A 27,987-nucleotide genomic window follows, 5' to 3' on the forward strand; every position below is an offset into this window, starting at 1 on the left:
CATTTGGAGTATGTCTCAAATTGTACATCTCCTCCCTCTCTTATTCCCACTCTTATATTTAACAGGGATCACTTTTCAGTTAAAATTTAAACACCCAAGAATAATTGTGTGTTAATTACATAGTTCAACCAATAGTACTAGAACATATAACCCTACCATACAACTCAGCCATACCACTCCTTGGAATTTACCCAACAGAAATTAAATTGGCAATCAAAAATATGTCTGCACATTAATGTTTATTGCAGCTCAATTCACAATAACTAAGACCTGTAACCAACCCAAATGCCCATCAAAGTAGACTGGATAAAGAAATTATGGGACATGTACTCTATGGAATACTATACAGCAGTCAAAAACAAACAAACCCCATCATTTGCAATAAGATGGAGGAATCTGGAAAACATTATGCTGAGTGAATTAAGCCAGTCCCAAAGGGGCAAATATCAAATGTTCTCCCTGATCGGTGACAACTAACTGAGCACCAAAGGGGAAAGCTGTTGAAGTGAAATGGACAGTATGAGAAACAGTGACTTGATCAGCCCTTGTCCTGACTGTTGATGTACAATGTAATACTGTATCCCAGGGTTTGAGTTATTTCATAGCCTCACTCACAGTAAGTTGTCATTATTTGATCTGTTTGGTGATTTGCCTAAAATCATTTCAAAGACTATTTGACTTGACTTATGACTTGCCCATGATAGAAAAAAACAACAGGTGTTTCACTGGAGTGTCTGAGCCAGAGTTCTGGAGGGGAGACGGAAGTTAAAGGGATGTTGTAAGCATGGAGATGCACGGGGACCTTCTAAAAGGGAAACAAAGAACACAGAATTCAGAATCCCACAATCAAGATTCACTCTAAAGCGGAAGGGACTCTGTTTGACAGGAAAATGATCATTAGGACTCCTACTCACACCACAGAAAACTGAAGCATGTGCTGCTGGAGATATCTACAGTCCTCACAAACTGAGCCTTTTAGGGGAGCTTCTGTGTTACATTTCCCCCAGAGAAATAGCCCAGCCCATGTTATGCCTTCCTCCACTCTGGCCTTTCATGCACAGTGCCTTCTTGTGTACCTATCCACTCAGGGTCCTTAAAACAGCCAACAACTGCCCCCAGAAGTTCATCACACCAAGTCCCCAAACCAGCTGAGTTAGCACACCTACATTCCTAGAGGCTCAGCAGTATCCAATCAGGTTGCCTGAAGGCAAAGCCCACTGAGCTCCTGCAGAGCCATCAGGCAGCCCTGTCTACCTTCTTTCAGACCCAAGAAGCTGTCAAACCACCAGTTCTCCATCCTTGGCTCATTAATGCCCCGGCCAGCTGCCATGTCTCACAGAATGCATGAGCATAGCTCTGGGGCTAACTCCCACAGTTCCAGGGTGCAGGGGATCTGACCTTAGCCCCACACATTGCACTGACTCTGACCACAATGCTGGTAGGAGCAGAATAGATGTGTGCTGCATAGCTTTTCACTGCTGAAATGACACTCAGTGTGGGTTTGGGAGGGGCAGAAAGGAAAGCAAAGCAGCTTCCCTGCTCCAAGCCAGGCAGTGGCTCACACCACAGTCAGCTCCCCACCCTGAAGTAAAAGTCAGTGGTTGACTGTGAAATTCCCACTCAATGAAAACTGTGAGTCGACACAAACAGACAAGAATACACCTTCTATGATTAAAAAAGAGATTTACCCTGCTAAACCTGGGTGTGTCACCTCAGACACGACCTTCACGCTGGCACACTGAACACAGCACCTTGGACACACCCACCACATGCTTCTAGGTATTTCCAGAAAGCAGACACTCTACTAGTCACTCAGACATAATCCAAAGAATAAAACAGCCACAGTGAAAAAAAAACAAATGAGTATCTCCTTAAATGCCAAATAAGAAACACACAAATTAAAGAAACAAGAGTAAGGAAGAAAACATGATATCCCCAAAGGAACATAACACTTCAGTACTAGCTTGTAAATATGATGAGATTAAAGAAATGCCAGATGGAATTCAAAAAATTGATCATAGGAAAACTTAGAAGTTATCAAAAGCAAGTGCATGAACTAATGAAATCCATACATGACGTGAAAGAAATCTTCTACCACAAAATTTAAATCTTACAGAGAAATCAAAATGAAATCTAGGAAATAAAGAATTCAAGAGAACAAATTAAAAATGCTGTGGAAAGCTTTAAGAAAAGAACATCTGACTTAGAAGATGAGGCAAAGGAATTTATAAAGTCAGACCTAACACAAAAAGAAGAAATTAGGAAACTAAAAACACTGTTAGTAATCTAAAGGACATTATCAAACAACCCAACATATGCAGTCTATGGGTTCTTGAAGGCATGGAAAGAGATAAAAGGTTAGAAGGCCATTTTAGTGAAATAATAACAGAATTTTTTCCCCCAATTTGGAGACAGAAAGGGCATTCAAATACAGGAAGTGTATAGAACTCCTAATGGACATGACCAGAAAGAACTTCACCATAATGCATTGTAATGAAACTCTGCACAGTAAAATAAAGAAAAGATTCTAAAATGTGCATGAGAGAAATGCCAGATAAATTTCAGGGGATCCCTAATTAATCTCACCACAGACTTATCATTAGAAACCTTACAGGCTAGGAGAGAATGGCGAGATATATTCTAAGTCTTAAGAGAAAAGAACTGTCAATCCAGAATACTGTACCCTGCAAAGTTCTCATTTAACAATGAAGGTGAAATAAAGATCTTGCATGACAAACAGAAATTGAAAGAATTTGTCACCACCCATCAGGCCCTAAAAAAAAAATGCTTAAGGATGTGCTGCACACAGAAACACAGAAACATGGTCTTCATTATGGCAGAAGGTAAAGGAAGTAAGTAAATCCCTCAGTAAAAGTAAATCGAAAGTAAAAAAAATAGAAATGTTTATGGAAAAATGGCAGGGCAAAGTCATTACTTATCAATAGTCATCTTGAATGTAAATGGCCTCAACTCCCCACTTAAAAGGCATAGACTGGCTGAAGGGATTAAAAAACAAAACCAATCTATTTGCTGCCTACAAGAAACACATCTAACCAACAAAAACACACACAGACTAAAAGTGAAAGATTCGAAAAAAATATTCCATGTCAACAAAAAGGAAAGAGCTGGTGTAGCCATCTTAATAGCAGAGAAAATAAACTTTAACACAAAATCTGTTAAAAGATACAAGAAGGAAACTATATAATGATAAAAGGATTAATTCAACAGGAAGTTTTAAGTATTATAAAGGTATATGCACCTACAAACAGGGCCACGGGCTATTTAAACAGGATCTAAATGGATTTAAGGAAACTTAGACCCAAATACAGTAGTATTGGGGACTTCAGTACTCCACTTTTATCAGTGGACAGATCAACAAGATAGAAAGTCAACGAGGAAACATCAAATTTAATCGACACTATAGACAAAATGGACCTTACAGATATTGACAGAATTTTTCATCCTACACTTGAAGAATACACATTCTTCTCTGCAGTGCATGGAACTTTCTCTAGGAAGGACCACATATTAGACCATAAAGCCAGTCTCAGAAAATTCAAAAGAATAGAAATCATACCATGCATCTTCTCAGAACACAGTGGAATAAAGCTGGAAATCAGCAACTCAGGAAGCTCTAGAGCATATGCAAACTCATGGAGACTGAACAACATGCTCCAGAATGAGCAGTGGGTCACAGAAGAAATCAAAAGACGAATCAAGTGTTCTAGTGGGAACGAGTCTTGAAGCCCCAAGGGGGAAAGTACACCAGTCTAACTAGAGGAGGGAAAAAATAAAAGGCACAGTTAGGACACAATTCTTTCTCTCAAATCACCTTAAAAAGACATCCAAGCTCATAGAGCAGATGCCATTTTTGACATACATAATAGCTGTGCAAGTTCCCGTCTGTGCCCGATCAGCTGAGCAGATACCTGACTCTGTCAGGGAGTCATAACAGGAGGCTAAGATCCAGTGAATGTGTGGAGCTTCTGAACTGAGAATGAAAAAAATGAGGGTGTGTGAGAGAACTTACATTGTGGCTCAGACTTTGAGTGGTCTTGGTGGGAGACGCTACAAGCTCGGGCAGCCCTGGCTTCCTGGTGAGAAACATTGCAGGAGAATCTGAACTTACACTGAGGACTGCACAGATCCTTTGTGTGGTCCTTGGGACAGAGCAGATGAATATTATAATCACTGGGGCTAGTGCTCAGGCACTTATCACCATCGAGGAGAAGAACTAAGCTGAGTGGAATTACTTCCCTTCTGATAAAAAAAGAGAAGAATTACCATGCCAAAATGGGTGTGTCACCTTAGGAACACCCTTATCACTAAAGAACTGAGCAGAACTCTCTGGCCACACCCACCACTAGCCTCTAGAAAGTCACTGAGTGCACACAGTCCACTTATTTACAGAGTCATAGCACAACATTAAAAGCCATGACAGCAGGAAAAAAAACAACAAGAAACAACCAAGGAGTATCACCACAAATTCCGAACAAGAAATGCAATAATCCAAGAAACAAGAATAAGGATGACAAAATGATGCTCCCATAAGAACATGACACTTCAATATAAAATTATAAAGATGATGAGACAGAATGAATGCAAGAAAGGGAACTAAAAATGGATGATAAGAATACTTAGAAATAATCAAAGGCAAGCTCATGAACCACTGAAATCTATGCAGGACATGAAAGAAAATCTTTCTCATGAAAATAAAATCTTAAGGAGGAATCAAAATGAAATGAAGAATTTAATAGAATATGCAGTTGAGAGTCTACAGAACAGAATCAGTGAGACACAAGAGAGAAAAAAGAGAATATATCAGACTTAGAAGACAGAGCACAGGAAAATATACAGTCAAACCAAAGACAAGCAGAGGAAATAAGAAATCTAAAAAATAGTGTTGGGAATCTACAGGATACTAATAAAAAACCCAACATTTGGGTTCTAGGAGTTCCTGAAGGCATGGATAGAGATAAAGAATTAGAAGGCCTTTTAAGTGAGATACTAGCAGAAAACTTCCTGGGTTTGGAGAACGAAAGAGAGGTCCAAGTACAGGCAGGACACAGAACTCCCAATAGACATGACCAGAAAAGATCCTCACCATGTCCCATTGCAATCAAACTCACCACAGTGAAACATAAAGAGAAGATTCTAAAATTTGCAAGAGAGAAATGCAAGATTACTCTCATAGGATCTCCAATTAGACTCATCAGAAATCCTACAGACTAGGAAGGAATGGCGAGATATAGCCCAAGTACTAAGAGGAAAAAAATTGCCATCCCAGAATATTATATCCTGCACGGCTCTCATTTGTGAATGAAGGTGAAATAAAGACCTTTCATGGCAAACAGAAATTGAAAGAATTTGTCACCACTCGCCCAGCCCTTAAAAGATGTTTAAGATGTGTTACAAGGAGAAACACAGAAACACAGTCATCAATACAATAGAAGGTAAAGGAAGACAATCTCTCAGTAAAAATTCACAGCATGTTCAAAGTTTATTAGAAATATCTTTGGAGAAATGGCAGGTCAAAGTCACTGCTTATCAATAGTGACATTGAATGTAAATGGCCTCAACTCTCCAGTTAAAAACACAGACTGGCTTAATGGATTAAAAGGCAAAACCCCATTTGTTTGCTGCTTACATGAAACATCTTTCCAACAAAGGTGCATGCAGACTGAAAATGAAAGGTTAGAAAAAGATATTTCATGCCAACAAAACCAGAAAAAAGCTGGAAATTCAAAAGACTAGAAATCATACCATTCATCTTATCAGACCACAATGGAATGAAGCTGGAATTTAGCAACTCAGGAATCCCTACAGCTTATGCAAACACATGGAGACTAAACAACATGCCTAGGATGATCAGTGGGTCATAGTAGAAATCAAAAGAGAAATCAAAAACTTTCTGGAAGTAAATGAAGAAAACAACACAACATATCAAAACTTCCTGGATACAGCAAAAGCAGTGTTAAGAGGAAAGTTTGTAGCAAGAGGTGTCTCCATCAAGAAATTGGAAAGGCTGTCAATGCATCTCATGGATCTAGCAAAACTGCAGCAAACCAAACCTAAAACTAATGAGAAAAGAAATAATTAAAATTAGAGAAGAAATAAACAACATTGAATCCAAAAAATTATAAAAGATCAATAAAACAAAGAGCTGGTTTTTTGAAAAAATAAACAAAATTGACACACCATAGGACCAACTAACAAAAAAAGAGAAGACCTAAATCAATAAAATTAGAGATGAAAAAGGGAATGTAACGACAGAAACCATAGACTTAAAGAGTCTTCAGAACTTACTACAAAGAGTTGTATGCCAACAAACTAGGAAATCTATCAGAAATGGATAGATTCCTGGACACATACAACCTACCTAAATTGAACCATTTAGACAGAGAAAAACTAAACAGATCCATAACCAAGATGGAAATTGAATCAGTAGTAAAAGCCCTCCCAACAAAGAAAAACCTAGGACCAGATGGATTCACGCTGAATTCTACCAGACATTGAAGGAAGAACTAACCCCAATTATTCTCAAGTTATTAAATACAATTGAAGAAAGGGAATCCTCCAAATTCTTTCTACTAAGCCAGCAACACCTTAATTCCTAAATGTAAAAAAAAGATGCGGCCAGAGAAAGAGAACTACAGACCAATTTCTCTGATGAACATAGATGCAAAAATCCTCAATAAAATTGTGGCCAATAAAATTCAACAACACATCAGAAAGATCATCCACCTAGACAAGTGGGATTCATCTCAGTTATGCAGGGATGGTTCAACATTTGCAAATTAATCAATGTGAGGCACCACATTAGCAAACTGCAGAAGAAAAACCATAGGATTATCTCAATAGACGCAGGGAAAGCATTTGACAAGATACAATACCCTTTCGTGATAAAAACCCTAAGCAAATTTGGTATAGAAGGAACATTCCTCAACAGTATCAAGGCAATTTATGAAAAACTGATGGCCAGCATCCTACTGAATGGGGGAAAGGTTGGAAGCATTTCCACTGAGATCTGGTACCAGACAGGGATGCCCACTGTCACCACTGCTATTCAATATAGAACTGGAAGTTTTAGCCAAGTTTTAGGCAAGAAAAAGAAATGAAAGGGATACAAATTGGGAAGGAAGAAGTCAAACCATCCCTCTTTGCAGATGATCTGATTCTTTATTTAGGGGATCCAAACAACTCCACTAAGAGACTATTGGGACTCAGAAGAGTTGTTCAAAGTAGCAGGATATAAAGTCATTTCGCAAAAATCAACAGGGATACAAATTGGGAAGCAACGAATCAAACCATCCCTCTTTGAAGATGGAATGATTCTTTATTTAGGGGATCCAAAGAACTCTACTAAGAGACTATTGTAACCCATAGAAGAGTTTGGCAAAGCAGCAGGATATAAAATCAATGCACATGAATCAACAGCCTTTGTATACACAGACAATGCCATGGCTGAGAAAGAACTTCTAAGATCAATCCCATTCACAATAGCCACAAAAACAATCAAATACCTTGGGAATAAACTTAACTAAGGATGTCAAAGAACTCTACAATGAGAATTACACAACTTTTTTAAAAAATAGAAGAGGATATACAAAAAATGGAATAATCTTCCATGTTCATGGATTGAAAGAATCAATACCATCAAAATGTCCATTCTCCCAAAAGCAATTTATAGATTCAATACGATACCAATCAAAATATCCAAGACATTCTTCTCTGATCTGGAAAAAATGATGCTGGAATTCATATGAAGTCACAGGATATTTTGAATAGCTATAGCCATCTAGTACAACAAAAACAGGGCTGAAGGCATTACAATACCAGAATTCAAGACATACTACAGGGTAGTTATATTCTAAAGAGCATGGTACTGGCACAGAAACAGATGGATAGGCCATTTGAATAGAATAGAAACAGCAGAAATCAATCCAAAATGTACAACCAACTTATATTTTATCAAGGAGCTAAATCCAATTCCTGGAGCAAGGATATTCTATTAAACAAATGGTGCTGGGAAAACTGGATTTCCACATGCAGAATCATGAAGTAAGACTCCTACCTTATATTTTACACAAAAATCCCCTCAACATGGATTAAAGATTTAAATCTATGACCCAACACAATCAAATTATTAGAGAACATCGGAGAAACCATGTAAGATATAGGCACAGGCAAAGACTTTTGGAAAAGACCCCAGATAAAAACAGGCCGTCAAAGCCAAAATTAACAATTGGGATTGCATCAAATTGAGAAGTTTCTGTACTGCAAAATAAACAGGAAAGTGTAGAGGCAACCAATGAAATGGGAGAAAATATTTGCAAATTATGCCACTGATAAAGAATTTTTTAAACTTTTATTTAATAAACATAAATTTCCAAAGTACAGCTTTGGGATTACAGTGGCTCCCCTCCATAAGTTCCTTCCCACCCACAACCCTCCCATCTCCCGCTCCCTCTCCCATCCTATTCACATCAAGATTCATTTTCAAGTATCTTTATATATATAGAAGATCGATTTAGTATATATTAAGTAAAGATTTCAACAGTTTGCACTCACAAAGAAACACAAAGTGTGAAGTACTGTTTGAGTGCTAGTAACACCATTGATTCGCATAGTACAACACATTAAGGACAGATCCTACATGGAGAGAAAATGCACAGTGACTCCTGTTGTTGATTTCACAATTGCCACTCTTGTTTATGGTGTCAGTAATCACCCTAGGCTCTTGTCATGAGCTGCCAAAGCTATGGAAACCTCTTGAGTTCGCCAACTCCAATCTTATTTAGACAAGGCCAAGTCAAAGTGGGAGTTCTCTCCTCCCTTCAGAGAAAGGTACCTCCTTCTTTGATGGCCCATTCTTTCCACTGGGATCTCACTTACACAGATCTTTCCTTGAGGTCATTTTTTTTTTCCAGAGTGTCTTGGCTTTCCATGCCTAAAATACTCTCATGAGCTTTTTAGCTGAATTGGAATGCCTTAGGTGCTGATTCTGAGGCCAGAGTGCTCTTTAAGACATCTGCCGTTCTTTGATTCTGTTGTGTATCCCACTTCCCATGTTGGATCATTCTCTTCTTTTTAATTCTATCAGTTAGTATTAGCAGACACTAGTCTTGTTTATGTGATCCCTTTGACTCTTAATCCTAACATTATGATCAATTATGAAGTGAAACTGATCACTCTGACTAGTGAAATGGCATTGGTACATGCCACCTTGATGGGATTGAATTGGCGTCCCCAGGCATGTATCTAACTCTACCATTTGGGGAAAGTCTGATTGAGCATGTGCTACACTGTACATATCCTCCCTCTCTTATTCCCACTCTTATATTTAACAGGAATCACTTTTCAGTTAAATTTAAACACCTAAGAATAATTGTGTGTTAATTAAAGAGTTCAATCAATAGTATTAAGTAGAACAAAAGAATACTAAAAGGGATAATGTAGTAAGTTGTTCATTGATAGTCAGGAAAGGGCTGATCAAGTCATTGTTTCTCATGGTGTCCATTTCACTTCAACAGGTTTCCTTTTTGGTGCTTGGTTAGTTGTCACCGATCATGGAGAACATGATATTTGTCCCTTTGGATTAGCTTATTTCACTCAGCATTATGTTTTCCAGATTCCTCCATTTTGTTGCAAATGACCGGATTTCATTGTTTTTTACTGCTGTATCGTATTCTATAGAGTACATTTCCCATAATTTCTTTATTCAGTCTACTGTTGATGGGCACTCTGACACTATGATAAACAATTATTTGATCAGCCCTTGTCCTGATTGTCGAGGAAGAGCTTACTATTTTATTCTTTTTAGTATTTTCTTTTTCCACTTAAAACCATTGGTTGAAGTCTTTAATTAACACACGATTATTCTTAGGTGTTTAAAGTTAACTGAAAATTGATCCCTGTTAAAAATAAGAGTGGCAATAATAGCCAAATGTGTTCTACAGTTTGGCACATGCTTACTCAGAATTACCCCTAATGGTAGAACTAGAAACGTGCATGGGACTCCAAATCCCATTAAGTTGACAGTTACCAATGCCATTCTATTTGTTAAAATGATCAGTTTAGGTTCACAATTGAACATAAAGATAGGATTAACTGTCAAAGCGATCACATAAATAAGACTGGTGTCCACTAAAACAACCTATAGAATTAAAAAGGAGAGAACAACCCAACCTGGAAAGCAGGATACACTGCAGACTCACAGAATGGCAGATACCTTTAATAGCACTCTGGCCTCAGATTCAGCCCTTAAGGCATTCGGATCTCGCTAAAAAGTCCATGAGAGTTTTGCAGGCATGGAAAGCCAAGACTCACAAAAAATGGCCTAAATGAAAGATCTTTGTGAATGAGATCCCAGTGGAAAGAATGGTCCATCAAAGAAGGAGGTACCTTTCTCTGAAGGGAGGAGAGAACTTCAATTTTGACTAAATAAGATTGGAGTTGGAGAACTCAAGTGGCTTCCATAGCTTTGGCAGCTCATGACAAAGCCTCGGGTGATTAGTGACACCATAAATAAAACTTTCACTTGTTATATCAACAATGGGAGTCACTGTGCACCTGGTCCCCATGTAGGACCTCTGTCCTTAATATGTTGTACTATGCAAATTAACGGTAAAACTACTACTCAAACAGTACTCTATACTTTTTGTGTCTGGGTGCAGTCTGTTGAAATCTTAGTACATACTAAGTTGATCTGTATATAGATAATTAAAAATGAATCTTTATGAATTTGGAATGGGAAAGGGACAAAGAGATGGGATGGTTTGTGGGTGGGAGGGTGATTATGGGGGCAAAAGCTGCTAGAATACCTAAGTTGTAATTTTGAAATTTATATTTATTAAATAAAAGTTTTCTTTAAAAAATTGAAAAAGACCTAAATGCCCAACAGCTGAAAACTGGTTTATAGAGATTTTGGGATATGTACTCCAGGATACTACACATTGTTAAAAAAAGTGAAATCTGGTCATTTGCAACAAAGTGGAGGAATCTGGGAAACTTCATACTGAGTGAAATTTGCCAGTTCCAAAAGGATAAATATCATATGTTCTCCCTTATTTGTTACAACTAACTGATCACCTAAAAAGGAACCTGTAGAAGTGAAATTGACACTATGAGAAGCAGTGACTTGATGAGCCCTTGTACTGACTGTTGAGGAACAGATACCCTTTTATCTTTTTACTTTTTTCTTTTTCTATGTAATACCACTGGTTAAACTCTTTACTTAACATAGAGTTATTCTTAGGTATTTAAATCCATTTTAAAAGTGATCCCTGTTAAAAAATAAGAATGGGAACCAAAGAGAGAGGAGAGGCACCATTTGACACACCTTCCCTCAGACTTACCCCTCAGGGTAAAGATAAAATATTGCCATGGGACTCCAAATCCCATTAAGTTGACAGTTACCAATGCCATATTACTAGTTAAAGTGATAATTTTAAGTGCATAACTGATCATAAAGATAGGATTAAGTGTCAAAGGGATCACATAAATAAGACCAAGTGTCTGCTAATAATAATTTCATAGAACTGAAAAGGAGAGAATGATCCAACATGGGAAGCAGGACACACAGCAGACTCATAGAATGACAAAAGCCCTAAACAGCACTCTGGCCTCAGAATCAGCCCTTAAGGCATTTGTATCTGGCTAAAAGCCAATGAGAGCATTTCAGGCATGGAAAGCCAAGATGCTGTTGAAAAGAATGGCTTCGAGACCTGTTCCTTGAAAATCAAGACAAAGGTTATTTAAGTCATGGCTGCTCAAAGCATCAACTTCATTTCTACGGATTTCCTTTCAGGTGCTCTATTAGTTGTCATAGATCAGGTAGAACATATGGTATTGTCCCTTTAGGACTGGCTTATTTCAGAGTTACAGAGAGAGATAGAGACAGAGAGAGAAGTCTTCCATCAGCTGGTTTACTCCCCATGTGACTGCAATGGCCAGAGCTGCGCCAATCTGAAGCCAGGAGCCAGGAGTTTCCTCCGGGTCTCCCATGCATGTAAGGGGCCCAAGGACTTGGGCACCTTCTACTGCTATCCCAGGCCATAGCATACAGCTGGATCAGAAGAGGAGCAGCCAGGTCTCGAACCGGAGCCCATATGGGATGCCGGTGCTTCAGTACAGGATGTTAACCCACTGTTTCACAGTGCTGGCCCCTGAAATCTATTTTCTTCATATTAATAATTTTTTAAGAAAGAGAGAACTCTAAAATGAACTTCCATTAGGTTGCTTATTATTCATCAGAAATATTGGAGAGACACAGTACAAGACCGGAAGAGAAACTTCCCAATCTATAATACTTTATTCAACAAAGTAATCTTTAATAAATAAAGGATAGTTAAAATATTTCTAAGACAAATCAACACTGAAGAAATTCATTACTAACTGTCCAGCCTTAAAAATAATAATTAAGGATAAATTACATACAGAATAAAGAAAGGTTACATCTGTCCTGACAGTGTTGGATACTATAAAACCTACCAGAAAAAGATCTAAGAATATTTGAAGCAAACAAAAGAAACTTTAAAGGAATAGGGCCAGAAAAAAATCCTTACTTATCAATAATATCCTTAAATGTAAAAGAACTAAATCTTCGATTAAAATATACAGGTTCTCTGAATGAATTTTTGAATGACTTAACAACAAACCTCCCCCAAGAAAGTCTCTTTACAAGTAAATGCACACATACACTGAAAGTAAAGAAAAAGATGTTCCATGCAAACACAAACCAAAAGAAGTAGGAGTAGCTATGCTTGTATGAGGCAAAATAAACTTTAAGACAGAAACTGTAAATGAGAAAAAGAAGGTCACTATATGATGATCAAGGGAACAAGCCAACAAGATGTTGTTGTTGTAAATGTAAATGCAACTATGCCAGAGCACTTAGTTTAATGGAACAAATGTTATTGTTACTAAAGGGAGATGTAAGCTCTAATACATTGATATTGTTGGACTTTAATCCATACTTTGATCAATGGACAGATCATCCAGACAAAAAATCAACACAGAAACCACAGAACTTATACAAACTATTGACCAAATTGACCTAATAATATTTAAAGAATATTCTATTCTACAACTGCAGAACCCACATTCTTTTCATCAGCTTGTGCAACACTCCTTGAATAGACTATGGACTACAAAATGACTCTCAAGAATTTTTAACAAATCAAAATCATATCATGTATATTTTCTGACTGATAACCACTAGAATTGTAAATCAACACAAAAGAAGCTGAAGACACTAGGGCCTCAGAATGAGACCCTAAGGCATTTGGCTCTGACTAAAAAGCCCATGAGAGTTTTGCAGGCATGGAAAGCAAAGACACTGTGGCAAAAGGAAAATGGCCTAAATGAAAGATCTCTGTGAGTGAGATACCAGCAGAAAGAACGGGCCATCAAAGAAGGAGGTACCTTTCTCTGAAGGGAGGAGAGAACTTCAATTTTGACTATGGCTCTGTCTAAATAAGATCGGAGCTGGTGAACTCAAGAGGCTTCCATAGCCTTGGTAGCTCATGACAAGGGCCTCGGGTGATTACTGAAGCCATAAATAAGAGTGTCAATCGTTTTTTTTTCTTTTTTTTAACTTTTATTTAATGAATATAAATTTCCAAAGTACAACTTATGGATTACAATGGCATCCCCCCCATACCGTCCCTCCCACCCACAACCCTCCCCTTTCCCACTCCCTCTCCCCTTCCATTCACATCAAGATTCATTTTCGATTATCTTAATATACAGAAGATCAGCTTAGTATACATTAAATAAGGATTTCAACAGTTTGCTCCCACACAGAAACATAAAGTGAAAAATAATAGATGATTTTTTTAAATGATGATGAAATCAGATCAGACCTATTGTCATGTTTAATCCCAGTGAGAGTCAAGTTGGGAATTGATAATTTCTTTCTTTTTTTTTTTTTTTTTACAGAAGATCAGTTTAGTGTGCATTAAGTAAAGATTTCAACAGTTTGCACCCCCATAGAAACACAAAGTGAAATATACTGTTTGAGTACTCGTTATAGCATTAAATTCTCAATGCACAGCACATTAAGGACAGAGATCCTACATGAGGAGTAAGTGCACAGTGACTCCTGTTGTTGACTTTACCAATTGACACTCCTGTCTATGGCATCAGTAATCTCCCTATGCTCCAGTCATGAGTTTCCAAGGCTATGGAAGCCCTCTGAGTTCTCCAACTCTTATCTTGTTTAGACAAGGTCATAGTCAAAGTGGAGGTTCTCTCCTCCCTTCAGAGAAAGGTACCTCCTTCTTTGAAGACTTGTTCTTTAAGAGTGTCAATTGTTAAATTGACAACGAAGTCACTGTGCACCTCCTCCCCGTGTAGGACCTCTGTCCTTAAGGTGTTGTACTATGCAAATTAATGGTAAAACTATTCCTCAAACAGTACTGTATACTTTGTTTGCCTGTGTGGGTAAAGTCTGTTGAAATCTTTTTAGTATATACTAAATTGTTCTTCTGTATATAAAGATAATTGAAAATAAATCTTGATGAAGAATGGGATGGGAGAGGGAGTGGGAGATGGGATGGTTGCTGGTGGGAGGGAGGTTATGGGAGGAAAAGCCACTATAATTCAAAAGTTTTACTTTGGAAATTTGTATTTATTAAATAAAAGTTTAAAAAAAGAAGCTGAAGAAATTATACAACTAAATGGAATAGAAATGGCATGAATTAACCACGAACAGTTTACTGGAGAAAGGAATAGGAAACTTAAACATTTCCTTGAAATTAATGAAAATAAAGCATATCATATGTTGAAAAGTTGATTCTGTTGCCAGCACTGTTGTGCAGTGGGATGAGCCACTGCCTGCAAAACCAGAAATTCACATGATTATCAGTTCAAGTCCAGGTACTCCACTTCCAATCCAACTCCCTGCTAATGCACTGGGCAAGTAGCAGAACATGTCCCAGTGCTTGGGCCCCTATCCTTAGGAAGACCAGTACAGTGGGGGAGGTACATCAATTAAGGTACACTGCTAGAATTTATGTTAGTACTTTATGGAAAGGAAAAGGAACCTCAAGTTAATGTTAAGTGACAATTAAGCAATTGAGTGCTAACTGATTCTTTGCTGTGTTCTTTCAACAGGAGGCTGGTGGAGTCTGCTCGGTGGCTAATTACCACCAATCATCTAGTTGAGGGCACCAAGGCACTTAGAAGGGTTGCACACATCAGTGGAAAAAAGAGTGCTGGAGAGATCCTGACCCTTGAGGTGACTGGAAAGGGGAGCTAGTCACTGGGATAAAATGCCCTGAACTCACAATCACCCTCATCTGGGTTGTATTTTTTGGAGGACACAAAAGCACTCACTATAGCTTAATGGGCTAGGAAAGGATTATGAGTTAGCTGTTAAAAATGATAAAGAAAGGCATTGCAAACATCACAGGAACTGATTGGTAGCTGTGCAACTGATAAAACCCCATTCAACCACAAAGGAAAACAATGTCTCATAGAATAAAATATTGATCAAAGAAAACACAATGTTTCTGGCCTCTGAGTCTATGACTCCATTTCCCTTATATGATAAATAAATTGCCACTTGCCAAATGTCCAAGAAAAACTAATATCCTTATAGCTTATTTTCTTTTTTTTTTTTCTTTTTTTTTTTTATTTATTTATTTATTTATTTTTTTTATTTTTGACAGGCAGAGTGGACAGTGAGAGAGAGAGAGACAGAGAGAAAGGTCTTCCTTTGCCGTTGGTTCACCCTCCAATGGCCGCCGCTGCAGCCGGCGCACCGCGCTGATCCTGGCAGGAGCCAGGAGCCAGGTGCTTTTCCTGGTCTCCCATGGGGTGCAGGGCCCAAGCACCTGGGCCATCCTCCACTGCACTCCCTGGCCATAGCAGAGAGCTGGCCTGGAAGAGGGGCAACCGGGACAGAATCCGGCGCCCCGACCGGGACTAGAACCCGGTGTGCCGGCGCCGCAAGGTGGAGGATTAGCCTATTGAGCCACGGCGCCGGCTCATAGCTTATTTTCAAAGTCTATAATTATAACATTTAAATAATGCCCAAATGTGGATGAGACTACCTAAGTGTGTAGTTGTGTAACTACAGAATTTTTGTATTTTTATTTGTGTTTTCTCTTACATGTTTATCACTTACTCTATACCTTCAGAAGGAGCTTGCTCAATACACAAATTTCTGCTAGAATCATTCAAGGCAATAGAATGGTTTTCAAAAATTTCATAGATATGCCTACCATAAAAAAACTAAGCATAGATTTCAAACTTCTTGCACCGACACAAATTTATTAATTGCATTTTTTTGACAGGCAGAGTGGACAGTGAGAGAGAGAGAGAGACAGAGAGAAAGGTCTTCCTTTGCCATTGGTTCACCCTCCAATGGCCGCTGCGGCTGGCGCACCACACTGATCTGAAGGCAGGAGCCAGGTGCTTCTGGTCTCCCATGCGGGTGCAGGGCCCAAGGACTTGGGCCATCCTCCACTGTACTCCCTGGCCACAGCAGAGAGCTGTCCTGGAAGAGGGGCAACCGGGACAGAATCCGGAGCCCCGACCAGGACTAGAACCCGGTGTGCCAGGGCCGCAAGGCGGAGGATTAGCCTATTGAGCCACGGTGCCGGCCAATTGCATTTTCCACTTACGTTTTGAAGTTACTTCCTAAATGAATTCTCTATCATAATCCAGAAGAATCCTCCTAGCCTTCATGTATTTTCTAATTCCAAATCCATTTGCAAATTTTTAGCTATTTCTAGTAGCTCTACTCCACTCCCTGTGCCAACACTAGATAGAGTACTCTATTGCATGAATCAAATGACCTCAAAATATAGGGTCTTTAAAGAATCTAGGAAGGGTTTACCTTCGTCCGTTATTAACAGTCTCTCACAGTTTGCAATCAAGACAGCTGTTGCAGCTATGATATTATCCAAGTCTTCACTGGGGAAGGATCTACTTGCTAGTTTACTCACATGGTTGTTGGAAGGGTGAAGTTCCTCTCAGATGGTTGAACTGAGGACTCCTTTATGGTCATATGGATCTCTCCAATATGGCAGTGCTTAGATAAAGTATGTAGCTGGAGAGGGAACCCAGTATGGCAGAAGTCACAGTCTTTTATAATCTACCCATAGATGTAGCAGACCATGATTCTTGCTCTATTCTGTTTATTAGAAGCAAACGTCTCTTGAGAAGAGAGGATTACACAGAAGTATAAATACCAGAAAGTAGTATAGAAGTGGTGATTCAAAGCTGCCCACCCCATTTTCACGTGATAGAAAATCTCCTTGTCTGATTTTACAATATGTAAACCTTGTGATATTTTTCGAGAGAGAGAGAGCGAGTGAGTGAGCGAGAGTGAGCGAGCCAGAAATAGCCCACGGAGAGCTTTTATCTGTTTTTACGTTCTCCAAATGCCTGCAAGAGCCTGGGCTGGGATGACCATGAAACTAGGAGTCCACAAAGCAATCCAGGTCTACTAAGTGTGCTTCAGGAACCCAATTACGTTATCAATCAACACTGACCCTCTGGGATCTGCATTAACAGAAAGCTGAATACAGGAGAATGATCCAGTGCTAGGAATCATACCCAGGTACACTGATGTGGGACACAGGCATCTTAACCATTACTGTAAACATCTATTCCAACCTTGTTATCAGAGTCTACTCTTTTGCATTGATGGTCCCTTGCTATAGCCATCCAGTGCTAACGTCCTATTAGTTATTATTTTTCTTGAAATTTTCAAAAAATCCTAGGTCATACATATGCCAGTATATCTACTGCACCACTAATCCATCCTGTTCATCATAGTGAAATTTTTAATAGTTGAATCACAATAGCATACTCCAGTGAGCACCAGATTTGGAATATTCATTGAACAATCTAGTTCTAAATTCTCATTGTGGTACCTATAATCTAGTATCATTTTACAAGACAATAATTGCATTCTTCTGATTTTATATACCTTTCATGATGGCATATGATTCTTTGGTTAAATTTTAGAAACCCCCATGGAATAGAAGTGCTAATTTCATTTTTTAACCTTATGCATAACCGCGCATATCATTGGGGTACCATAAGAAGTTTACATACATTATACATTATATATTGCTGAAATCACCATAAGCTTATCTATTTCCTCAAATTTTTATCATTAATTTGTAATATGGACATAAAAATTCTTCACCTTTGCCTTTATCTTTTTGGGGGGAATACATGAGGGAACTTCCAAAATTTGATGGAAAATGGAATTTAAGTAAGGTTATTTGAGTACAAAATATTTCAAATTCATTCATATCAAAGGTCTTCAAAAAGCTCATAGAAAAATGTGTATTGTGAAAAAAAACTATGCATGGATTTCCAAATGTTTTTTGCATCAAATAATTTATCTTTACTTTTTCCACAAGGTGTTTGAAGCACCTTTATGTAATGTATTATCGTTATCGATAATCCCAACTGTACAACAGAACAACAAAACTTATTTCTCCTATGTAAGTTTAATTTAGTGCCAGTGGACCCACTTTTTCTGACATAGTAGGTCACATTTTAAGTTCAGGGACAAATTCTAAGCCGATTTTTGAAGCCTTTTGGCATTCATAAAGTTTGCCATGCTTAAGCCCAGTTCACAGTGTATCAACATTTCCCTTGCTTTTTTTTTTTACTGCCTTTAACTCTGCCTTCCATTCATGATGGGAGGCTTCCTGTCTATCATTCTTAGACAAGTATTTCTTGGAACCAAATGATGAAGAGGATATAGTTTTCAGAAAAAGGCCACTCATTGCGTTGCTTTTTGTGTATTTTGCAGAATCAACTTGCTATTAATGCATGCATTCATAATCGTGATCTTGATTCTATTTCATGGCCTATAAGTCCATCTTATGCCATTTTACTTTAGCTTTGTATTATCTCATGAAATCAGAAATTGTGATGCCTTAAGCTTTGTTCTTTGTTTCTCGAAATTGCTTGGCTATTCCAGAACTTTTCTGCTTCCATATGAACTCTAGCATTGTTGTTGTTGTTCTCCAGAGAACACCATGGAATTTTGGTGGGAATTGTTTTAAAGCTGTAATCACATTAGGTATTATGGATTTATTTTTGACAGGCAGAGTTAGGCAGTGAGAGAGAGAGACAGAGAGAAAGGTTTTCCTTCCGGTAGTTCACTCCACAAATGGCCACTATGGCCGGCGCACTGCACCATTCTGAAGCCAGGAGCTGTGTGCTTCCTCCTGGTCTCCCATGCAGGTGCAGGGCCCAAGCACCTGGGCCATCCTCCACAGCAGAGAGCTGGACTGGAAGAGGAGCAACTGGGACAGAACCGGCATCCCAACTGGGACTAGAACCCGGAGTACCGGCACTGCAGGCAGAGGATTAGCCTAGTGAGTTGCGGTGCCGGCCATTATGGATATTTTGATAACAGGAGTATTAATTCTTCACGTCCATGAATATGAGACGTCCCACTTAATTTGTCTTCTTCAATTTCTTTTATCAATGTTTCATCATATTCAATGTGAAAAATCTTTCAAATCCTTGGTTAAATTTCTTTCAGGATACTTTTCATAGTATTACTGAATTGGACTTCTTTTATGATTTTTTTACATCAGCTTTGTAAAATTGCTGTTGATTTATGTTAATTTTATGTCCTATAACTTTATTGTATTTGTGTATCAGTTCTAATAGGATTTTGGTGGACTCTTTAGATTTTAATATACAGAATCATGTCATCAACAAACAGGGAAAACTTAACTCCATTTTTCCTGTTTGTATAGTTTTGTATTTCTTTCAGTTAGCTAGTTGCTCTGGCTAAAGTTCTCTTAATTTGAACAAGGGAAGGACAGGTCCCCATGCTTAATGAAAAGAATAGAAACCTTGAACAATGAAACTATTACTTTTTATGGTATTCCTTTGGTAATATAAATAATTTTTCAATGTTTTTGCACCTCAGGAGTTCAATATTTCACTGGCTTTATTCCTATGAAATTCATCTGAGTTCCATTTCTCACTATACCTTTTGGAACTCTCCACACAAGAGATTGGACACTGAATGCTCTCTCACACACACCCCCTAGATAGAAGAGTCGTGAGTACAGTGAATTCTGGGTTTATCTCATCTTCCAGGACTCACCACTACACTCATTGACATCTCATAAACACTTGTTGTTGTTTTTGTTGTCAAAGTTTGTGAGGTCCACCATGCAGGAGGAGATGGACAAAGCCTCAACCAAACCATCCGTGGTCGAGGTGTTCCAGGCACCCAAACTGCGTATGAGGGTTTTCTACTTGAACTTCCTGAGGTGAGTTACACTGGGTGATGGTCATGAAGAATTCCTTATGTTGTTCTGTGTCCATTTTCATTAGGTTGTCAATTTTTTTGGTTCTTTATTAAAAATATATTCCAAACATAATACTTAGAAATATATTCTAAATGTGTTATATCAGACAGGAAATTCAGGAATGTGTTTTCATTAAATTTTATCTTTTTATCTAATTTTTTTAACTTTTATTTAATAAATATAAATTTCCAAATTACAGCTTTTGGATTACAGTGGCTCCCCCACCATAACTTACCTCCCACCCGCAACCCTCCCATCTCCTTCTCCCTCTCCCCTTCCATTCACATCAAGATTCATTTTAAATTATCTTTATATACAGAAGATCAATTCAGTATATATTAAGTAAAGATTTCAACAGTTTTCACTCACACAGAAACAGAAAGTGTTAAGTACTGTTAGAGTACTAGTTATAGCATTAATTCACATTCTATAACGTATTAAGGACAGAGATCCTAGAGGGGGAGTAAGTGCACAGTGATTCCTGTTGTTAACAATTGACACTCTAAATCTCCCTTTAAGTCCCTTAACATATCTTTTAAATAAACCAGTGCCCTGTAATTAGGTGCATATAGGTTTACAACATTTACATCTTCCTGTTGAATTGACCCCTTAATCTTTATATAGTGCCCCTCTTTGTCTCATTAAAAGTTTTTGTGTTAAAGTTTATTTAGTCTGATATTAATATGGATACACTAGCTTTTTTTTGGTTTCTATTGGAAGGGAATATATTTTTCCAACCTTTCTCTTTCATTCTGCATACATCTGTGTTGGAAAGATGTGTTTCTTGTAAGCAGCAAATAGATGGGTTTTGTTCCTTAATCCATTCAGCCAGTCTGTGTCTTTTAACTGGAGAGTTGAGGCCATTAATGTTCAATGTGACTATGAATTTGTTTTTGATAACTTCTAGATGTTCTTATCATAATTTTTTGAAATCCATATCTTGCATTTCTTCTATCTCATCATCTTCCTAATCTTAAATTGGGGTGTCATGTTCATTTGGGGGTGTCTTAATGTCTTCCTTGTTCTTGTTTCCTCAGTTTCTGCATTTGTTGCTTGGCATTGTGGAGATATTCTTTGGTTTCTTCTTTTATTTTTCCTCGCTGTGGTGGTTTTTCTCAGTAAACTATGACCCTAGATTAAGTGAACTGCCTGCTTTTGATGGATTCTTAGAGGCTTGTGATGGGTGTGGCCAGAGAGCTCTGTTCGGTTTTTCAGGTTTAAGGGTGTGCCAGGCCAGTGCTGTGGCTCAACAGGCTAATCCTCCGCCTGCTGTGCCGGCACCCCGGTTCTAGTCCTGGTCGGGGCTCCAGTTCTGTCCCGGTCGCTCCTTTTCCAGTCCAGCTCTCTTTTGTGGCCTGGGAATGCAGTGGAGGATGGCCCAAGTCCTTAGGCCCTACACACATGTGGGAGACCAGGAGGAAGCACCTGGCTCTTGGCTTCGGATCAGTGCAGTGCACCGGCCACAGCGGCCTATGGGGGGTGAACCAATGGTTAAGGAAGACCTTTTTCTCTGTCTCTCCCCCTTCTCTCTCACTGTCCACTCTTTCTGTCCAAAAAAAAAGAAGAAGAAAAAGGTGTGCTAAAGGTGACATACCCAGGTTAGGCATGGTAAATCTCTCTCTCTCTCTCTCTTTCTCTCTCTCCCCCCTCTCTTTTTTTCAGAAGGGAAGTAATTCTGCACAGCTGAGCAGAATTGAAGGTAGTCAGCGTCTGAGCTCTGGTTCCTGTCGGTATAATATTCGTCTGCTCTGTCCCAAGGACCACACAAAGCATCTGTTCAGTCCTCAGTGTGAGCTCAAATTCCCCTGCAATCTCCCACCAGGTTGCCAAGGATACTGAGATTGTGGCGTCTCTGGAGAGTACTCACATCTCGGGTACTCCGTGAGTCCTCTCACACACTCTATTTTTTTTTTTTCTCACAGTCTTAGTTTATCATCTCCACACATTCACTAGTTCCTAACCTCCTGTTATTTCTCCCCACCAGAGTCAGGTTTTTCTGCTTGGCTGATGGCAGGGGCAGCTTTTATGTATGTCCAAAAAGGTGCTTGCTCTTTGTCCTGCTCACCTTTGTAAGGTGAGTGGAGAGAGAGAATTATGTCTGTACTGGTCCTATTTATTCATTTTTTTTATTTATTTTTGTTTTGACAGGCAGAGTGGACAGTGAGAGAGAGAGACAGAGAGAAAGGTCTTCCTTTGCCGTTGGTTCACCCTCCAATGGCCGCCGCGGCCGGCACACTGCGGCCAGCGCACCGCACTGATCCGATGGCAGGAGCCAGGAGCCTGGTGCTTTTCCTGGTCTCCCAAGGGGTGCAGGGCCCAAGCACCTGGGCCATCCTCCACTGCACTCCCTGGCCACAGCAGAGAGCTGGCCTGGAAGAGGGGAAACTGGGACAGAATCCGGCGCCCCAACTGGGACTAGAACCCGGTGTGCCGGCGCCGCTAGGTGGAGGATTAGCCTAGTGAGCCGCGGCGCCGGCCCTGTACTGGTCCTATTTATTTATTTATTTATTTATTCTCTCCTCTAGTTAGCCTGGTGAATTTTCCCCCACGGGGCTTCAAGCTTCGTTCCCTCTAAGCTCTCCCTTCCGCTTTCTCACCCGTGTCTCAGGCTACTGAGGTTTTGCCTCACGTCCCTTTCCAGCACTGGTGTGTTGATTCAGTGGCTGGGGTCCTGAGCTGTGGGTGCCCGTGCCCTCCACGTAGGTCCACCATGTCCCACTAGTTCTGGAAGTGTTTCCTCTGCTGTTTTTTCCCTAACTCTTCCCTGAACCTACAGTATCTCCCCTTTTATTAAGCTGTCTTTTCCCGGACTATCAGTGTGCTCCCTCCCTATTTCACCATCTTGGACCAAGAACATGAGACCAGCACTGGAAAGGGAGAAGAGGCAAAACTACAGTAGCCTGAGACACTGGCAGAAAAGTGGCAGGAAGAGTATAGAGGGAACGAGGCTTGAAGCTCCATGGGGGAAAGTACACCAGCCTAACCAGAGGAGAGAAAACAAAACGAAAGGGACCAGCATGGACATGATTCTCTCTCTCCACCCACCTTACAAAGGCAGGGAAGACAATAGAGCAGGTGCCGATTTGGACAAACCTAACAGCTGTGCCAGTTCAGGACTGCACCTGCCCTCAGCCAAGCAGAAAAACCTGACTCTGGTGGGGAGAAATAACAGATTAAGACCTAGTGAATCTGTGGAGGTTATGAACTGGGAATGTGGGGAAAAAAACTGAGAGTGTGTGGAAGAACTCACGGTGTGGTTGAGACATGAGTAGTCTTGATGGGAGACCCCACAAATTCGGGCAGCCTTGGCTACCCGATGAGAATATTGCAGGGGAATCTGAGCTTACACTGAGGGCTGCACAGAACCTTTGTGTGGTCCTTGAGACAGAGCAGATGAATATTATACCCACTGGGGCTAGTGATCAGGCACTGCATGCCATCAAGAAGAGCTCAGCTGAGCAGAATTACTTCCCTTGTAAATAAAAAAAAAGAGAGAGAAAAAGAGAGATTTACCACGCCAAACCTGGGGGTGTCACCGTGGGCACACCCTTAACTCTGAGGAACTGAACAGAGCTCTCTGGCCACACCCACCAAAAGCCTCTAGAGATTCACTAAAAACAGACAGTCTACTTAATCTAGAGTCATAGTATAATGAGAAAAGCAACTACAGCAAGAAAAAAGAAGAAACTAAAGAATATCTCCACAATGCCAAACAACAAACGCAGAAACAGAGGAAACAAGAAAAAAGAAGACATTATAATGCCCCCAGATGAATATGACACTCCAATACAAGATTATGAAGATGATGAGATAGAAGAAATGCAAGATATGGATTTCAAAAAATTTATGATCGGAACATTTAGAAGTTCTCTAAAACAAATTCATGAATTACAGAAATCAATACAGGGCAAGACAGAAAATCTCTCTCATGAAAATGAAATCTTAAGGAGGAATGAAAATGAAATGAAGAATTTAGTAGAAGATGAAATTGTGATATTGAAGAGCAATCAAAATGAAATGAAGAATTCAATGGAACAAATGAAAAACACATTTGAGGGCCTTAAAAACAGAATCAGTGAGACAGAAGAGAGAATATCAGACTTAGAAGACAGAGCACAGGAAAGCATACAATCAAACCAAAGACAAGCAGAGGAAATTAGAAATCTAAAAAATATTGTTGGGAATCTACAGGATACTATTAAAAAACCCAACATCCAGGTTCTAAAAGTTCCTGAAGCCATGGAGAGAGAGAAAGGATTAAAAGGCCTTCTTAGTGAAATACTAGCAGAGAACTTCCAGGGTTTGGAAAGGAAAGAGACATCCAAGTACAGGAAGCACATAGAACCCCCAATAAACATGACCAAAAGAGATCCTCACCACGACACATGGTAATCAAACTCACCACAGTGAAACATAAAGAAAATATCCCCAAATGTGTAAGAGAGAAACATCCAGATTCCTCCATTTTGTTGCAAATGACCAGATTTCATTGTTTTTCACTGCTGTATAGTATTCTATAGAGAGCATATCCCATAATTTCTTTATCCAGTCTACTGTTGATGGGCATTTAGATTGATTCCAGGCCTTAGCTATTGTGAATTGAGCTGCAATAAACATTAAGTTGCACACTGCTTTTTTGTTTGCCAATTTAATTTCCTTTGGGTAAATTCCAAGGAGTGGGATGGCTGGTTGTATGGCAGGGTTATGGTAAGGTTTCTGAGGAATCTCCAGACTGACTTCCATAGTGTCTTTACCAGTTTGCATTCCCACCAACCGTGGGTATCGTTCTAAGAAGATAACCATATTCCCTCTCTCCTGAACTCCCTCCATCAATTCCCTTTCTCCTTCCTATTTTTCTTACTTACTGCAAAAACATAATTCAGTCCACTCAATAGTCACAGGCTTAATCCATCACTAATAATATTCAACAAGTAAAGAGTAGGAAGACCACAGTTCCACAGGAGGATAAACAAGGGCTAAAAACAACAAACATACCACAAGATGTCCATTTCATGCCTATACATTTTTGGCATTCAATATTAACTGCCACATATCATAGCAGCATGTGATATTTGCCTTTCTTGACTGGATTATTTCTCTAGGCGTAATGTCTTCTAGTCGAGTGCATTTTGTAGGAAAAGACAGGATGTCATTCAGTTTTTGTGGTTGAGTAATATTCCACAGGGAAGATATATCACATTTTTTTTGTACAGTCATTGCTTGATGGACACCTACATTGATTCCATATTTTAACAATTGTGAATTGAGTTGCAACACAGTTAGGGGTACAGATAAGTCTTATAATGACAGATTTATTTTCAGATTTCTTCCATAATATTTGTAGCAGATTGCATTATTAGAGTACCTAGAGTACTTTTTCCACACAGCCTCACCAACATTTGTAATTTGTTCATTTGGGTTAAGATACCATTCTAATTGGAGTGGGGTGAAACCTCATTGTAGTTTTGATTTGCATTTCCTTGATGCTTAGAGATCCTGAGTATCTTCCACCCATTTGAATGTCATCATTTGAAAAATACCTTTTCATGTTCTTTGTTATTTCTTAACTAGATTGTTAATTTTTAGTTGTTGAATTTCTTGAGCTCTTATAGATTCTCAATATTAATCCTTTATTAATTGCATAGTTTGCAAATATTTTCTCCTGAGTTGCCTCTTCACTCTACTGAGTGTTTCCTTTGCAGGGCAGAACTTCTTAGCTTAATGCAATCAAATTTGTCTACTTCTGTTTTTATTTCCTGTGATTCTGGGTTCCTTTCCAAGAAGTCTTGGCCTATGCCAATGTCTGTAAGAGTTTCCCTGAAAGGGAATTTGATGGTTTGAGGTCATAGATTTAGATCCTTGATTCATTTTGAGTTGATGTTTGTATAAGGTGTAAGGGAGGGGTCTTGTTTCATATGTTTGCATGCAAAGATCCAATTTTAAGAGCACCATTTGTTGAAGAGACTGTCCTTTCTCTAGGGATTGATTTTTAGCTTCTTTGTTAAAGAATACTTGGTTATAGATATAGATATATGTATTAACTTATCGGGTTTATTTTCTGTTCCACTGATTTAATGTCAACTTTTGTGCCAGTACCCAGATGTTTTGATTATAATTGTCCTTGTAGAATGTCTTGAAATCTGGTAGTGAAAGCCTTATGGCTTTTTTAAGTATTTTTCTTTATTATTTGTGGTCTCATGACTCAAGTATTTAGTGTTTTTTTTTTCTATATGAGGAGAATGTCCTTGTTTAAAAGATTTTTTATTTATTTGGGATGCAGAGTCACAGAAATAGGAAGAGACAGAGGTCTTCCATCCTCTGGTTCACTACCCAAATTATTGCAATGTCCAGAGCTGGGCCAATCTGAAGCCAGGAGCCAGGAGCTTCCTCTGGCTCAACCATGTGAGTGCATGGTCCAAACACTATGGCCATCCTCCACTGCCCTTCCACACCATTAGCAGGTAGCTGGACCAGAAGGGCAGCCAAAACACGAACTAGTGCCAATATGGAGTACTGGCACCATGGGTGGAGGCTTATTCTACTTTACCATGGTGCTGGCCCCTATCCTTTTTCATTTTTATTGAGATCACAACAAATATGTAAATTACCTTGGATTGTATGGACATTTCATTTATATTATTATTTCCAAACCATGAACCTGGAAGATGTTTTGGTTTCTTTTTTTTTTTTTTTCATTTTCGATTCTCTTTATATACAGAAGATCAGTTTAGCATACATTAAGTAAAGATTTCAACAGTTTGCTACCACACAGAAACAAAGTGAAAAATAATAGATGATTTTTTAAATGATGATGAAATCAGATCAGACCTATTGTCATGTTTAATCCCAGTGAGAGTCAAGTTGGGAATTGATAATTTCTTCTTCTTTTTTTTTTTTTTACAGAAGATAAGTTTAGTATACATTAAGTAAAGATTTCAACAGTTTGCACCCCCATAGAAACACAAAGTGAAATATACTGTTTGAGTACTCGTTATAGCATTAAGTCTCAATGTGCAGCACATTAAGGACAGAGATCCTACATGAGGAGTAAGTGCACAGTGACTCCTGTTGTTGATTTTACAAATTGAAACTCCTGTTTATGGCATCAGTAATCTCCCTATGCACCAGTCATGAGTTTCCAAGGCTATGGAAGCCCTCTGAGTTCTCCAACTCTTGTTCAGACAAGGTCCTAGTCAAAGTGGAGGTTCTCTCCTCCCTTCAGAGAAAGGTATCTCCTTCCTTGAAGACCTGTTCTTTCCACTGGGATCTCACTCACAGAGATCTTTCATTTAGGTCATTTTTTTTTTTTTGCCAGAGTGTCTTGGCTTTCCATGCCTGAAATACTCTCATGGGCTTTTCAACCAGATCCGAATGGCTTTAGGGCTGATTCTGAGGCCAGAGTGCTGTTTAGGACATCTGCCATTCTATGAGTCTGCTGAGTATCTCGCTTCCCATGTTGGATCACTCTCCCCTTTATTTATTCTATCGGTTAGTATTAGCAGGTACTAGACTTGTTTATGTGCTCCCTTTGACTCTTAGAACTTTCATTATGATCAATTGTGAACTGAAATTGATCACTTGGACTAGTGAGATGGCATTGGTACATGCCACCTTGATAGGATTAAATTGGAGTCCCCTGGTATGTTTCTAACTCTACCATTTGGGGCAAGTCAGCTTG

The 27,987-nt window shown here is 39.1% G+C and overlaps 1 protein-coding gene across 3 annotated transcripts in view; it reads left to right on the forward strand.

Moving 5' to 3' along the window:
• Positions 1–27,987, forward strand: part of LOC100344770 (steroid transmembrane transporter SLC22A24-like) — a 61,839-nt gene that overhangs the window by 12,883 nt on the left and 20,969 nt on the right. For all 3 annotated transcript variants that reach the window (XM_008274347.4, XM_008274346.4, XM_002720989.5), the window contains 2 exons: positions 15,118–15,241; positions 20,155–20,270. In XM_008274347.4, coding sequence (XP_008272569.2) covers positions 15,118–15,241; positions 20,155–20,270 — 240 coding nt within the window. The remainder of the gene's footprint in view (positions 1–15,117; positions 15,242–20,154; positions 20,271–27,987) is intronic.

Source organism: Oryctolagus cuniculus, chromosome 1, assembly GCF_964237555.1.
Source record: "Oryctolagus cuniculus chromosome 1, mOryCun1.1, whole genome shotgun sequence".
Taxonomy (NCBI): domain Eukaryota; kingdom Metazoa; phylum Chordata; class Mammalia; order Lagomorpha; family Leporidae; genus Oryctolagus; species Oryctolagus cuniculus.